Below are 14,627 nucleotides of genomic sequence, written 5' to 3'. Positions count from 1 at the left end.
CCACATCCTGATAAGCCCCGCCCCCAGGTGACAATCCCGACTCCTGCAGGTGACAAAGGGCCCCTCCCCTTTAAGCCCCGCCCCCAGGTGACAATCCCGACTCCTGCAGGTGACAAAGGGCCCCTCCCCTTTAAGCCCCGCCCCCAGGGGACAATCCCGACTCCTGCAGGTGACAAAGGCCCCTCCCCTCTAAGCCCCGCCCACTCGTCTGACAGCGACCCCGCCCTTTTAAGCCCCACCCACCCCCTCAGGAGCCGCTCAGGGCGCCGCCATCTTTGAACCGGGCAGAACCTCCGCTACCGGCGGGAGCTGCTCGAATTCCCCGCGGATTTTTCCGCCGCGCCGCCCTGAGCGGGGCTCTCCGCCGCTCCCTCCGCTCCTTCCTCTCCCTCCGCCGCCTCTCCCGCAAAGAAACAGCAAAGTTGTACCCGGCCGCGCCCTTAACAAACATGGCGGCGGCGCCCTGCCCGCCCCGTCTATGGGGGGGGTGACGGCGCGCGGTGATGACGCACAAAGCGCGCGACGGCCGGGGCGGCGGGGCCCGGTAGGAGCGGGGCCGGTTCGGGGCCGGGCGGGGCGGAGGGACCGGGCCGGGCCCGGGCCGGGAGCGAGGGGAAGGGACGGCCCCGGGGGCAGCGGGGACACCGCGGCGTGGCGGGGGGGGGAGGCCCGGGGCGGTGGGACAGGCCCGGGGGTCCCTTTTTGCCGCCCCTCAGGTGAGGCCCTGCCCCGGTACCGCTCCCGGGCGGGCTCGGGGGCGGGAAAAGGGATTTTAGGGAGGGTGAAAATGCAGGAAAAAGGATTTGAGGATGGCTCCGAGGATGTTCCAGGCGGGAGGAAGGGTTGAATCCATCCCAGGCTGGGCAGACCTCGGGAATGCAGCAGCCCGTTTGTTTTTAATTCGTTAAATTAACAATTAGCTACTGTTAAAATCAAAGATTCCGCCCCAGAGCTCCCAAAGCTGCGATTTTCCCCGTGTTTGGTTGATTTGAAAGGTCCCTTTTTCCTTGGATTTGACTTTTCCCACCCTGGATAACAGTGCCAGCCCATTTTTGGGGCTGTTTCTCCAAATTCAAGGAGTTTCTCTCCTCCCTGGATCGGGGTAGAGACACCTCAATCCCGTTTTTTTCTGGCTCGGGATTTTTTTGGACTTCCAGGTGCTTTTTCCATGGGCTGAGAGGCTGGAGTTTGGCCAGGAGGGAGCAGATTTGGGATCTGGAGGAAATCTGGGAAATCTATCCCAGGTTTATCCCGACCTGGGGTTGGGGTAAATCTGGGATAAATCAGGGGGACGAGCCCAGTTTTTAACTCGGTTTTGGGGACTTTTCCCTTCTCCAAATCCCTAGAATCTGGGGAGGGGCTGGAGAATTTTTGGGAAGGGAATGGAGAATTTCTGGGAGGGGGCTGCAGAATTCCTGAGGGAAACTGGGAAGGGGCTGGAGAATTTCTGGGAAGAAGGTGGAGAATTTTTGGGAAATGGCTGGAGAATTTCTGGGAAATGGCTGGAGAATTTTTGGGAAGGGACTGGAGAATCCTGAGGGAAACTGGGGAGGGAAACCTTGGGAACTTTTATTCCCCATCCCTGCAAACCTCCGAGCGTGCAAACTCCCAGCCTGGCCTCAAACCTCAATCCCAACTTACCCCGTGAAAAAAAAAACAACCCAAAAAACCGACCCCAGATCCGTGCGGAACCCCGATTTCTCCCGGTTTCCCAGAGGGTTTGAGGAATGCCCAAGAAATTCCAGGGGGAGAACAGCAAGTCGGCGGCGGCGCGCGCCCGCAGGGCCGAGGCCAAGGCGGCGGCGGAGGCGCGGCGGCAGCAGGAGCTGGAGGATGAGCTCTGGAAGGACGAGGACAAACACGTCCTGAGGAAGGAGCAGAGGAAGGTGGGATCCCAAATCCCAGGGAGGAGGTTCCTGGGGCGGGTGTGACCCCTGGGGATCCCTGTGCCAATCCCAGGAGGAGCGGGAGAAGCGCCTGGAGCAGCTGGAGCTGATCCGTCCGTGGGTCCATCCATGAATCCATCCATGGATCCATGAGTCCTTGGATCCATCCATTGGTCCATCCATGAATCCATGGATCCATCCATCCATGGGTCCATCCATGGGTCCATCAATCCATGAATCCATCCATGAATCCATGGATTCATTCATGGATCCTTCCATGGGTCCATCAATGAATCCAAGCTTGTGTCCATCCATCCATGAATCCTTCCATGGATCAATCTATGGATCTTTCCATGGGTTCATCCATGGATCCCTCCATGGATCCATCCATGGGTCCATCCATTAATCCATCCATGAATCTATTGATGAATCCTTCCATGGATCCTTCCATGAATCCGTCTGTGGGTTCATCCATTAATCCATCCATGAATCCATGGATTCATTAATGAATCTTTCCATGAATCCATCCATGGGTTCATCTATTGACCCATCCATGGATCCATCCATGAATCCATCCATGAATCCATGGATTCATTAATGAATCCTTCCATGGGTCCTTCCATGGATCCATCCATGGGTCCATCACCCCGGGTTCCATCCCAGGGAATTCCCAGCTCCTGAGTCGGGTGTGACCCCTCTAGAGTGACAGATCCATGTCCATTCCCAGGAGGAGTGGGAGAAGCGGCGCCTGGATCTGCTGCATCCATGGGTCCATGGATGGATCCATCCATGGATTCAGTCATGAATCCTTTCAGGAATCCATCCTTGGATCCATCCATCCATGGGTCCATCCGTGGGTCCATCAATCCATGGGTCCATCCACTAATCCATCCATGAATCCATGGATTCATTGATGAATCCTTCCATGTATCCTTCCATGGATCCATCCGTGGGTTCATCCATGAATCCATCCATGGATCCATCTCTTGACCCATCCATGGATCCATCCATGGATCCATCCATGAATCCATCCATGGATCCATCTCTTGACCCATCCATGGATCCATCCATGGATCCATCCATGAATCCATCCATGGATCCATCTATTGACCCATCCATGAATCCATCCAAGGATCCATCTATCGACCCATCCATGAATCCATCCATGGATCCATGAGTCCTTGGATCCATCCATGGGTCCATCGATCCACAGGTCCATCCAAGGGTTGATCCATGGGTCCTTCCATGGGTCCATCCATGAATCCATGGATTCATTGATGAATCCTTCCATGTATCCTTCCATGGATCCATCCGTGGGTTCATCCATGAATCCTTTCATGGATCCATCCATGGATCCATCCATGGGTCCCTCACTCCCGAGGTGCCATCCCAGGGAATTCCCACCTTCCTGGGGTGGGTGTGACCCCCCTGGAGTGCCAGATCCGTGTCCATTCCCAGGAGGAGCGGGAGAAGCGGCGCCTGGAGCAGCTGGAGCGCCGCAAGGAGCTGCAGCGGCTGCTGGAGGAGGAGGACTCCAAGCTCAAAGGGAAAACTCCCAAGCAGGGAAATCCTGGGAAAATCACCCGCGCCCAGATCGAGGAGAACGTCCGCAAGGAGCAGCAGCAGAAGGAAAACACGGATGCAGGTTTGGGAATTCCCTGGGAATTCTGGCCTGGGGGCTGCTGCTGCTCCAGGAGAGACCTTGGGAGTGGCTCTGGGGGGTTTGGGATTCCCATTCCCTGGAATTGTCCCCAAAAATCCTGGATATGGCGCTTTGGGGATGGGGTTTGGCGTTGGGCTTGATCCCAAAGCTCTTTCTGGATGTGGAATTCTGTAAAATTCTGTGATTTTTACTCCTGGGCTTCTTAATTTGCCGTGTCCATGTCTTTCCCAATCCCACATTTCCCATTCCCACGTTTCCCATTCTCAATCCCACATTTCCCATTTCCTATTCCCACATTTCACATTTCCCATTCCCAATCCCATATTTCATGTTTCCCATTCCCACATTTCCTTTTGCGGAGGAAAAACTGATTGTTTTTTAGGAAAAAAAATGAGTTTTCCAAGGGAAAAAAAAATAGAATTTTCCAGATGAAAAATTGGAGGTTTTTAGACGAAAAATTGAGATTTTTAGAGGGGAAAATTTCCCGGGGAGTGGTTTTAAGGGAAAACCCGAGTTTTCCAGAGGGACAGTCGGTTTTCCCGAGGGAATCCCTCAGCATTCCCGGTTTTCCCGGCAGTGGAGAAGGAGAAATCGCACCTGGAGCTGCCGCTGGAGGAGAACCTGAACCGGCGGCTGCCTGAGGAGGGCGCTGTGGAGGCGCGCAGCATCGAGGACGCCATCGCCGCCCTCAGGTGCGCCCCGACCCCAAAATCCCCCCAAATCCCCCCAGAATCCCCCAGGGATGGTCCCTGAACCCCCCCGGGGTTCGGATCCCGGCGGGAATCCGGGATTTGGGGTGGGAGGGATGGAGGTGCTGTGGGACTGGGGGATCCGGGAGATCCTGTGGGATTGGGGTGTCCCTGGAATTCCTGGGGGGTTCCTGTGGGCTTGGGGTGTCCATGGAATTCCTGGGGGGCTCCTGTGGGATTGGGGGGGTCCCTGATTCCATTTCCCTTGGGATCAGGCTGTCCCTGGTGCCGTTTCCTTTGGGATCATGTCCCTCCCTGTCCCCAGCATGTCCCCGTCCCCCTCTGACTGTGTCCCTGTCCCCCTATGACCATGTCCTGCTCTGTCCTCAGCGTGTCCCCCTTCTCTCCTGACCATGTTCCTGTCCCCAGCATGTCCCTGTCCCCCATGTCCCTGTCCCCCCGACCATGTCCCCCCCTGTCCCAAGCATGTCCCCACCCCCCATGACCGTGTCCCTCTGTCCCCAGTGTGTCCCGCCCTCTGTGACTATGTCCCTGTGTCCCCAGCGTGTCCCAGTGTGTCCCATCCCCCTGTGACCATGTCCCCACCCCCCATGACCGTGTCCCTCTGTCCCCAGTGTGTCCCACCCTCTGTGACTATGTCCCTGTGTCCCCAGTGTGTCCCTATCCCCCGTGACCGTGTCCCTCTGTCCCCACCATGTCCCACCCTCCTTGACTGTGTCCCTCTGTCCCCAGCATGTCCCCATCCCCCCGTGACCGTGTCCCCTCTGTCCCCAGTGTGTCCCACCCGCGTGTCCCATCCCCCCGTGACCATGTCCCCATCCCCCCGTGACCATGTCCCACCCCGTGACCGTGTCCCTGTGTCCCCAGCGTGTCCCAGCGTGTCCCATCCCCCCGTGACCATGTCCCACCCCCGTGACCGTGTCCCTGTGTCCCCAGTGTGTCCCTATCCCCTGTGACCATGTCCCTGTGTCCCCAGCGTGTCCCAGCCCCTGGAGCGCCACCCCGAGCGCCGTCTCCGCGCCGCCTTCGCCGCCTTCGAGGAGCTGCAGCTGCCGCGGCTGCGGCGGGACAACCCCAACATGCGGCTGAGCCAGCTGCGCCAGCTGCTCAAGAAGGAGTGGATGAGGTCCCCCGAGAACCCCCTGAACCAGCGGCACAAACCCTACAACAGCCACCCCTAGGCAGCTGCCCGGACTGGGATCCCCGCCAGGACCGGCCCCCGTGGGCCTTTTGGGGTTTTTTGTGTCTCTCTCTCTCTCCCCGCCGTGGGTTTGGGGCGAGCTGGAGGTCGGACTGATGGCGCCTTCTCCTTCCTGGAATTCCCTGCGGGAAGCAGCTCCCGGCTGCCCTCGGCGTCCCCTCCGTGGGATTCTGGAGTTGTCACGTGGAAAGTGCTCCTGGGGTGTGAGCCCGAAGAGATGCCAGAGCCTGGGTCTCGCCTGAGATCCTGCTCCTGGTTCTTTGGGATTGGGATGTCCCTGAGATCCCTGCTCCTGGGTCTTTGGGATATATCCCTGAAATCCTGCTCCTGTTTGCTTTGGGGTTGGGATTGGGATAGCCCTGAGATCCCTGCTCCTGTTTCTTTGGGATATCCCTGAGATCCCTGCTCCTGTTTCTTTGGGATAGCCCTGAGATCCCTGCTCCTCTTTGCTTTGGGATGTCCCTGAAATTCCTGCTCCTGTTTCCTCTGGAACTGGGATGTCCCTGAAATCCTGCTCCTGTTTGTTTTGGGATTGGGATATCCCTGAGATCCCTGCTCCTCTTTGCTTTGGGATGTCCCTGAAATTCCTGCTCCTGTTTGCTTTGGGATTGGGATATCCCTGAGATCCTGCTCCTGTTTCTTTGGGATAGCCTTGAAATCCTGCTCCTGTTTCCTTGGGATTGGGATATCTCTGAGATCCCTGCTCCTATTTCCTTTGGGAAGTCCCTGAAATCCCTGTTCCTGTTTCTTTGGGATTGGGATATCCCTGAAATACCTGCTCCTGGGATGTCCCTGAAATCCTGGTTCTGTTTCCTTTGGGATATCCCTGAAAGTCCTGCCTGCTCCTCTTTGCTTTGGGATGTCCCTGAAATTCCTGCTCCTGTTTCCTCTGGAACTGGGATGTCCCTGAAATCCTGCTCCTGTTTGTTTTGGGATTGGGATATCCCTGAGATCCCTGCTCCTGTTTCCTTTGGGATTGGGATATCCCTGAAATTCCTGCTTCTGTTTCTTTGGGATTGGGATATCCCTGAAATCCCTTCTCCCATTTCCTTTGGGACTGGTGCCATTTCCTTTGGGATTGGGATGTCCCTGAAATCCCTGCTCCCATTTCCTTTGGGATTGGCTCATCCCTGAGGTCCCTGGTGCCATTTCCTTTGGGGTTTGGGCTATCCTTGGTCCTGTTTCCTTTGGGATTGGGGCAGAAGTGTTGGGAAGAGGGAAAATCCCTCGGGGGAGTGGGAAAAGCCTTTCCCAGGGGGGACAGGCACTCCAGGTGACATTCCCACTGTCCCCTGGAATGCTGGAGCCCCAAATCCACTCGGAGGAGGGATTCCCATCCTTTGGGAATGAAATTCCTTCCCAGGAATCGGCCTGGAGGTGCCACCCAACTTCCCAAAATCCCATGGGATTCATCCAGCCTCATCCTTTTCCCTCTTTTTGGGGCTGCCCCCCCTGGGCTGGGCCCTGTTCCCACATCCCAGAATTCCCAAATCCAGCCAGGGAGGAGTGACCCCCCCCCCATCATCCCTTTGTGTGAGTTTGGTGTGTTTGAATCCAATTAAAAATTTAAAGAAAAAAAAAAATCCCATTAAATTGGGGAAGGAGTAACTTGGGAAGGGTTTGGGGGGATTCTTTCCCTCCTTGCTCAGTTTTATCCCTGAAAATGTGGAAGATCCCGCTGGAATTGGGGGTGGGATTCCTGCTTGGACTGGGGAGTTTCCCTGGGACCCCCTGGGCTGTTCCTGGGGGGGGAATCCCCCATTCCCGCTGCTCCTGGAATGAGGAACCCCTGGGAGCTGGGAACCCTTCCTGGCTCCCCCTGTTCCCATCCTGGGAATTCCAATTCCCATTCCTCTCCCCTTCCAAATTCCCTTCCTTTTCCCATCCCTGTTCCCATTCCTCATTCCCATCCCCGTGCCCTATCCACATTCCCATACCCCCTTCCCATTCCCCATCTCCATTCTTTCCCGTTGCCATTCCCCGTTCCCATGCCCTGTTCCCCTTTCCCATTCCCCATTCCGAATCCCATCCCCGTCCCCATTCCCGTTCCCCTTTCCCATTCCCAATCCTGTTCCCCATTCCCATCCCCATTCCTGTTCCCCATTCCCAACACCAATCCCATTCCCCTTTCCCATTCCCAATCCCATTCCCATTCCCTGTTCCCCGTTCCCATTCCCAATCCCATCCCCGTTCCCAATCCCATCCCCATTTCCATTCCCTGTTCCCCTTTCCCATTCCCAATCCGATCCCCGTTTCCATTCCCTGTTCCCCATTCCTGTTCCCCATTCCCTACCCCAATCCCATTCCCCTTTCCCATTCCCAATCCCATCCCCATTCCCATTCCCTGTTCCCCATTCCCGTTCCCCATTCCCAACCCCAATCCCATTCCCAACACCAATCCCATCCCCATTCCCATTCCCTGTTCCCCATTCCCCATTCCCAACCCCAACCCCAATCCCATTCCCCTTTCCCATTCCCAATCCCATCCCCGTTCCCAATCCCATCCCCGTTTCCATTCCCTGTTCCCATTCCTGTTCCCCATTCCCATTCCCAATCCCATTCCCCGTTCCCATTCCCAATCCCATCCCCTTTCCCATTCCCAATCCCATCCCCGTTCCCATTCCCTGTTCCCCATTCCCAACCCCAATCCCATTCCCCTTTCCCATTCCCAGTCCCATTCCCGGTGTCCCCTCTCCCCCCCAGATCAGCCCCATGGGATCAGGGGGGATTGAGGGCACCCCAAAGCGTTTCCGGGGTCCCCCGCTGTGCTTTAGGGGATTTGGGGGATCCCCTCCGTGCCGGGGGTCCCCATTAAAGGGGGGAATCCCCCCGCGGGGGGAGGGGCGGGATTAGCGGGGGATCCCCCGTTTCCCACGGGATTTTGGGGAATCCCGCAGTGCGGGGAGGGTCCCGGTGTCCCCCCCCACCTCGGGGATCCCCGCCGCAGTGGGGGAGGGGCGAAGAAGGGAGGGGATTCCCCGCCCCTCCCCCCTCCGGGACTCCCCTCCCCCTTTTTCCATCACTGGAGGTGGGGGGGGGGAATGGGGCATTGCCATGGCAACGAGCGGGGGGGGACATGCGGGGGCGGCTGGCACCGAGACCCCCCCCCAAAACCGGGCATCATCCCCCAAAAACCGGGAATCCCCCCCCCAAAACCGGGGTTCCCCGGTGTTCAGAGGCTCGGGGGTGTCCGGGGCCTGCTCAGCCCCCTCCGGTGCGGCGGGGGGCGGGAGGGGGGGGCGCGGGAGGAGCCCCCGGCGGTGACAATGAGGACGCGCTGGGAGTGACAGCGCCCGGCTAAAAATATCGCGGGCTGCCACCCACCGCCAGCGCCGCGGCCTCAAGGTCACTGCCCTGCCGGGGGGGGACGCGGGGGCGTGGGGCGGGGAAGCCCCCGGCCCCCCCCGCACGCTGCCGTTGTCGCCAGTGTCGCTCCGCCGAGCCCGGAGCCGGCAGCGCCCGCCGCCCCCGCCGCGTGTCCCCGCCGCCCCCCGCGCCCCCCGACGCTCCCCGTGGCACCGGGGCCGTGACAAGTGAGCGGGCGCGGGGGTGGCGGCGGAGCGGGGGACACCCCGGGGGTGGCGGCGGAGGGGGGGACACCCCGGGGGTGGCAGCGGGGGGGACCCCGCGCGTGGCGTTCCCCGGTGTGGGGACAGCGGGGACTCCCTCGCTGGGGGTGTGGGGACAGCCGAGATGTCCTGCCTGGGGGGTGACGAGGGTGGGGACAGCGGGGATGTCCTGTCTGGGGGGTGTTGTGGTGTGGGGACACTGGGGACTCCCTCCCTGGTGTGGGGACATCAGGGACGCCCCTCCCTGCGGGGTTCGGCTGCGCGGGGCACCCCCGGCTGATGGAGTCGGGGGATTTGGGGGTTCCCGTCCTTGGGGACAATGTGGCTGCTGTCACCAAAGGCGTGAGCACGGCTGAGGGCTTGGCGGCACTCGGGGCTCCCCTGGGTTTGGCCGCCAGCTGCTGGGATGGCACTGGTGGCACTGGGGAGTGACACCGATGGCACAGCGGGGTGGCACTGGTGGCACTGGGGAGTGACACCGATGGCACAGCGGGGTGGCACTGGTGGCACTGGGGAGTGACACCGATGGCACAGCGGGGTGACACCCGGCTCAGGAGCCCCCAAAAGCAGGGGGACCCCGGGCCACAAACACGGCTGTGACACCGGGGTGGCGCGTCCTCCGCCACCGGATCCGGCGGGCCCGGGGGGGCTCCGGGGGCTCCGCGCCCCGCGTGGCCCTCGTGCCTTCGACGTGCAGCCGTCGAGGCGGGGACCGTGGGGACACACGGGGGCCTTCCCGCCCCCCGCGACCTTCCCGGTGACCTTGGCGCACCGCTGGGGACCCTGCGCTGGTGGGGGGGACACCGCGGGGACCCCTCCTCAGGGTGGGGACCCCCGCCCTGCAGTGGGGACGCCGGGCTCCGCGAGGGCGTGGGCGAGCTTTGGGGGACCCCCCCTGTCCGAGGGCTTTGTGGCGGTGCCGGGGGGGCGGGCACGGCCGTGTCCCCCCCGGGTGGCCCCGGGCGGGGGTCGCGGTGGCCCGGCGGGGGCAGCCAGGCGGAGCGGCTTTGTCCTTTCGAGCCGAGAGTGGGGGAGGCGCAGGGAGAGCCCGGCGCGGTGGCGGCTTTGTCTGGGGACGCCGGCGCGGTGGCGGCCAAGGGGGGGGCGTGGGGAGCCCGGACCCCCCCGCTGCACCCCCCGGGACCCCCCAGCCCAGCCCCACACAGGTACGGTGTCCCCGGCCGCGCGTCCCCTCCCGCGGCGGGCGGGATGGGGATGGGGTCCCCCCTTGGGTTGGGGGTGTCGCGAGGGGGGATCGCGGCTGTCCCTGCCACCCCCGGGGACACGGGGGCGGTGGCCGTGTCCCCCGGTGCAGCGGCGGTGCCGGGTGTCCCGGCGGGGCTCTGCGGAGGGATTTTCTCGGGGAGACCCCGGCGCCAGGCGGGGATTCCCCGGCGTCGCGGCGGGTCCGGGGAGCTGCGGGTGTCCCCGCGTGTCCCCGCGGGTCTGCCACCTCCCTGCGCTCCGGGGGGACACACGGACGCCCCACGGATGGCACCGGGCTCGTTCCTGCGTGGGGGAAACCCCCCAGCGCCGGGCGCTGCCCCTCTGCCCCCACCCCGCCGTGCCAGGGGGGCGGCACGGGGGGACCGGGGGGTCGCGGGCGTTGCCACCCCCGGGGGTCCCCCGGTGGCACGGCTGGGCTGAGCCATCCCGCTGCTTTTTGGGGAGCGGCGTGGCCTCGTCCCGCCGGTTCCGTGTCCCCCCCAAGCCCAGCGAGCCCCCCTGCCCTGGCCTCGGGGGCAGCGCGGTGCCGCCCCCGGCCCGCCCCTCGCCGCGGGCGGGCAGCGGGGGCCGGGGGCTCCCGCGGGCACCGCCAGCTGCTCCCGGCCTGGGACATATGGCCCGGGCTTGGCGGCGGCGGCAGGAACCGGGGCCACGCGGTGGATTTGGGGGGGGCAGCCGGGGGTCTGACGCACTTGGTGCCCCCGGGCCGCGGCGGCGACTGGCGGGGAGCCCCGGTGACCCCGGGCCGGGTCACCCCGCTGTCCCCGCGGTGCCACCCGCAGCGCTGCCCCATCCCCCGCGGTGCCCGGGCAGGAATTAGCGAGGGGGGATAAATGAATAAATGAATAAATCAGCCGCTATTTATGGCCGCGCCCCCCCCCTCCTCTGCAGTTGCTCCCCTTGTCGCCGATGCCACCCCGCTGTCACCCCCGGGGCGCTGCAGCCTGGCCGTGGTGTCCCCACGCCTGTCCCTGCCGCGGGAAGTGCTGTCGCGGCCGGTGTCACCCTCACGACCCCTTTGCTGTCCCCTCCCGAGGGTCCTGCCCCAGCGTGGTGGCATCTGCTGCTCCCCCTTGTCCATTGTCACCGTGTGGGGGGTGGCAGAGCCACCCGCGGTGTCCTGCGGCCGTGTCACCTCCCGGAGCAGGGACGTTGGTGGCTGTGGCTCAAGGACACGCGGTGACCGTGGACCTGCCGTGTCCCCATGCCCATCCACGCCTTGGGGACAATGGGGACAGGCAGGACCACCCTGTGCACCCCACCCTGGGCATGCGGCCACCAGGCAGGGCGTCCCCTTGGGGACAGGGGCAGGGGACAGGGGATAGAAACAGGGACACGGATAGAGGATGGGGACAGGGACAGGAATAGGGAATAGGGGACAGGAATAGGGGCAGGGACAGGAATTGGGAATAGGGGACAGGCACAGGGACAGGGGATGGGGACAGGGACAGAGGACAGGAATAGGGAATAGGGGACAGGGAGAGGGGACAGGAATAGGGACAGGGACAGGAATAGGGGACAGGCACAGGGCCAGGGATGGGGCCAGGGGATGGGGACAGGGACAGGGACGGGGACATGAGGCCTCCCCGCGATGCGGGATCCATCCCCGAGGATGCTCGGGCAGGGGGAAGATGGATCCGGGCCCTTCTGCCGCCATCCGGAGCAGTGAAGCCACCACGGAGCGGTGCCCGATGAAATATTTACTGTCCCCAGCCCGCGGTGGCCTCACCCAGCCCCATCTGAGGTGACAAAAACTTTTCCCGGCTGTGGGGCCGGGCACAGCCTCGGGGCAGGGCGCTGAAGGGTGCGGGGGGAGCATTCCCCCCCCGGCCCTGCCCGCTGCGGTTTTTCGGATGTGAGAAGGAAACGGGAGCCCATTTTCCTGCGATAAATTTGGCAGAACGGAGAGAAAACGATCCGGTCCTGGAGGGGAGCCAGGCCCGGCCCCGCTCCCGGGGCACCGGGGGCGGCTCCGGGGGCGGCTCCGGGAGCGCGGGACCCCCGCGGGCCCCGGGAATAGGGACAGGGGGACAGGGGGACAGGGGGACTGTCCCCTGCTGGTGGCGACAGCTCCCGAAGCCGGGGAGGCGCTGCAGGGATGGGGGAGCGCCCGCGGGGCTCCTGTGGGGTTTGTGGGGTTTGGGGGGTTGTGTGAGGGGGGTTTTGTGGGGCGGCGATGGGGGGGAGCAGTGGGGCCGCTCATGCTCGTCACACAAAACCCCACACCCCAAGGCTGTGGGGTATTGTGTGACAACCCCCTGTGCTGTGGGGTTTTGGTGTCACGCTGTCCCCCATGCTGTGGGGTTCTGGTGTGACAGCCCCCCATGGAATGGGGTTTTGGTGTGATGTAACCCCTCATGCTGTGGGGTTTTGGTGTGAAGCAGCCCCTCGTGGAACAGGTTTCTTGGTGCTATAGGGCCCCTCAGCAATGGGGTTTTGGTGTGACACAGCCACCCATGCTATGGGGTTTTTGGTACGGTGCAGCCCCTTGTGGAACGGGGTTTTAGTGTGATGTAACCCCTTGCGCAGCGGGATTTTAGTGTGACACAGCCCCCCGTGGTATGGGGTTTTAGTGTGGTGCAGCCCCTCGTGGAAGGGGGTTGTTGGTGCAATAGGGCCCCTTGTGCAATGGGGTTTTTACGGGATGTAACCCCTCGTGCAGTGGGGTTTTGGTGTGACAGAGCCCCTCGTGCACTGGGGTTTGTATGGGATGTAATAACCCCTTGCGCAGCGGGATTTTAGTGTGACACAGCCCCCCGTGGTATGGGGTTTTAGTGTGGTGCAGCCCCTCGTGGAAGGGGGTTGTTGGTGCAATAGGGCCCCTTGTGCAATGGGGTTTTTACGGGATGTAACCCCTCGTGCAGTGGGGTTTTGGTGTGACAGAGCCCCTCGTGCACTGGGGTTTTTATGGGATGTAACCCCTTGTGCACTGGGGTTTTTACGGGATGTAACCCCTCATGCAGTGGGGTTTTGGTGTGACAGAGCCCCTCGTGCACTGGGGTTTTTATGGGATGTAACCCCTCGTGCAATGGGGTTTTAGCGCTATGGGGTTTCAGTGTGACGCAGCCCCCCCATGCAATGGGATTTTTGTGTGGTGCAGTCCCTGCTGCAATGGGGTTTTAGTGTCACACAACCCCCGTGCTGTGGGGTTTTTTTAGGGTGCATCCCCTCATGATGTGGGTTTTTTTGTACGGTGCAGCCCTCTGCTAAGGGGGTTTAGTGGGACACAGCCCCTCGTGCAATGGGGTTTTTATGGGATGTAACCCCACGTGCAACGGGGTTATTTGTATGGGGCAGCCCTGTGTGCAATGGGGTTTTTATATGGTCAATCCCATACAATCCCATCCCCGTGCAATGGGGTTTCCATGTGTTTTAACCCCTCGTGCACTGGGGTTGTTGGTGCAGGGGAGCCCCTGGTGCAATGGGATTTTTGTGTGGTGCAGCCCCTGCGTGCAATGGGGTTTTAGTGTCACACAGCCACCCGTGCGCTGGGGTTTTTATGGGATGTAACCCCTCGTGCAATGGGGTTTTTATGGGATGTAACCCCTCGTGCAATGGGGTTTTTATGGGATGTAACCCCTCGTGCAATGGGATTTTTGTGTGGTGCAGCCCCTCGTGCACTGGGGTTCTTGGTGCAACAGGGCCCTGCATGCAATGGGGTCATCGGTGCGGTGCCACTCTTGAACAGGGACATTGCTGTGCCATCCCCTCGTGCCAAGGGGACACTGCCGTGCCAGTCCCTTATGTTATGGGGACACTGCCGTGCCATCCCCTCGTGCCCGGCGCTCGCCGCTGCAGGGGACAGTGTGCCCCGGGGGGTGGCACTGCCAGGGCAGGACCCTCCCGGGCTGTGCCAGCTCCGGGGGTCCCCAGCGTGTCACCGGGGGGCTTTGGGGACCCCCTGACGCCGCGTGTCCCCCGGCCAGGCGTGGAGGGAAGCCCATGGCCCCCGGACCCCCGGACCCCCCCCGCGCCCGGCCCCGGCCCCGCAGCCCCTGACGGCCCCGGGACCCCCCCGGGCGGCGCCGGGGAGCCCCAGCAGGTACGGGGGGGCTCGGGGGGCGTTTTGGGGTGCTCTGGGGGTGCTCTTGGGATGTTTTGGGGTGCGCTGGGGATATTTTGGGGTGCGCTGGGGATATTTTGGGGTGCACTGGGGGTGTTTTGGGGTGCTCTGGGGGTGTTTTGGGGTGCTCTGGGGTGTTTTAGGGTGCACTGGGGGTGCTCTTGGGATGTTTTGGGGTGCTCTGGGGGTGTTTTGGGGGTGCATTTGGGATATTTTGGGGTGCTCTGGTGGGGCTGCACTGGGGGCTGATCAGTTTCGGGGCGCAGCGAGGCCGGAGGATGGGGAGGGGTCGCGGGGGGTGCTGAGGG

At 62.2% G+C, this 14,627-nt stretch overlaps 2 protein-coding genes across 4 annotated transcripts in view; both read left to right on the top strand.

Annotated features, from left to right (window-relative positions):
- Window positions 1-408: 408 nt before the first annotated feature.
- On the top strand, window positions 409-7,043 carry CCDC124 (coiled-coil domain containing 124). 3 transcript variants are annotated; one of them, XM_039695378.1, is made up of 5 exons: window positions 409-544; window positions 1,716-1,886; window positions 3,345-3,531; window positions 4,127-4,241; window positions 5,236-7,043. In XM_039695378.1, the coding sequence occupies exons 2-5, from the start codon at window positions 1,728-1,730 to the stop codon at window positions 5,438-5,440; spliced, it is 666 nt and encodes a 221-aa protein (XP_039551312.1). In that variant the 5' UTR covers window positions 409-544; window positions 1,716-1,727; the 3' UTR covers window positions 5,441-7,043. The 3 variants fall into 3 exon arrangements, with proteins under 3 accessions (XP_039551312.1, XP_039551321.1, XP_039551304.1); XM_039695387.1 differs by lacking the exon at window positions 409-544 and adding an exon at window positions 698-716; XM_039695370.1 differs by lacking the exon at window positions 409-544 and having other exon boundaries at window positions 1,406-1,886.
- Window positions 7,044-8,645: 1,602 nt separating this feature from the next.
- Window positions 8,646-14,627, top strand: part of KCNN1 (potassium calcium-activated channel subfamily N member 1) — a 17,195-nt gene continuing 11,213 nt past the window's right edge. Inside the window, exons 1-2 of the mRNA XM_039733345.1 lie at window positions 8,646-8,993; window positions 14,183-14,298. The gene's annotated coding sequence lies outside the window, so the exon portion shown is untranslated. The remainder of the gene's footprint in view (window positions 8,994-14,182; window positions 14,299-14,627) is intronic.

Source organism: Passer montanus, unplaced genomic scaffold, assembly GCF_014805655.1.
Source record: "Passer montanus isolate IOZ18808 unplaced genomic scaffold, ASM1480565v1 scaffold112, whole genome shotgun sequence".
Classification (NCBI taxonomy): domain Eukaryota; kingdom Metazoa; phylum Chordata; class Aves; order Passeriformes; family Passeridae; genus Passer; species Passer montanus.
The sequence above is the reverse complement of the archived record's forward strand: the minus strand, read 5'-3'. Positions and strand labels throughout refer to the sequence as shown.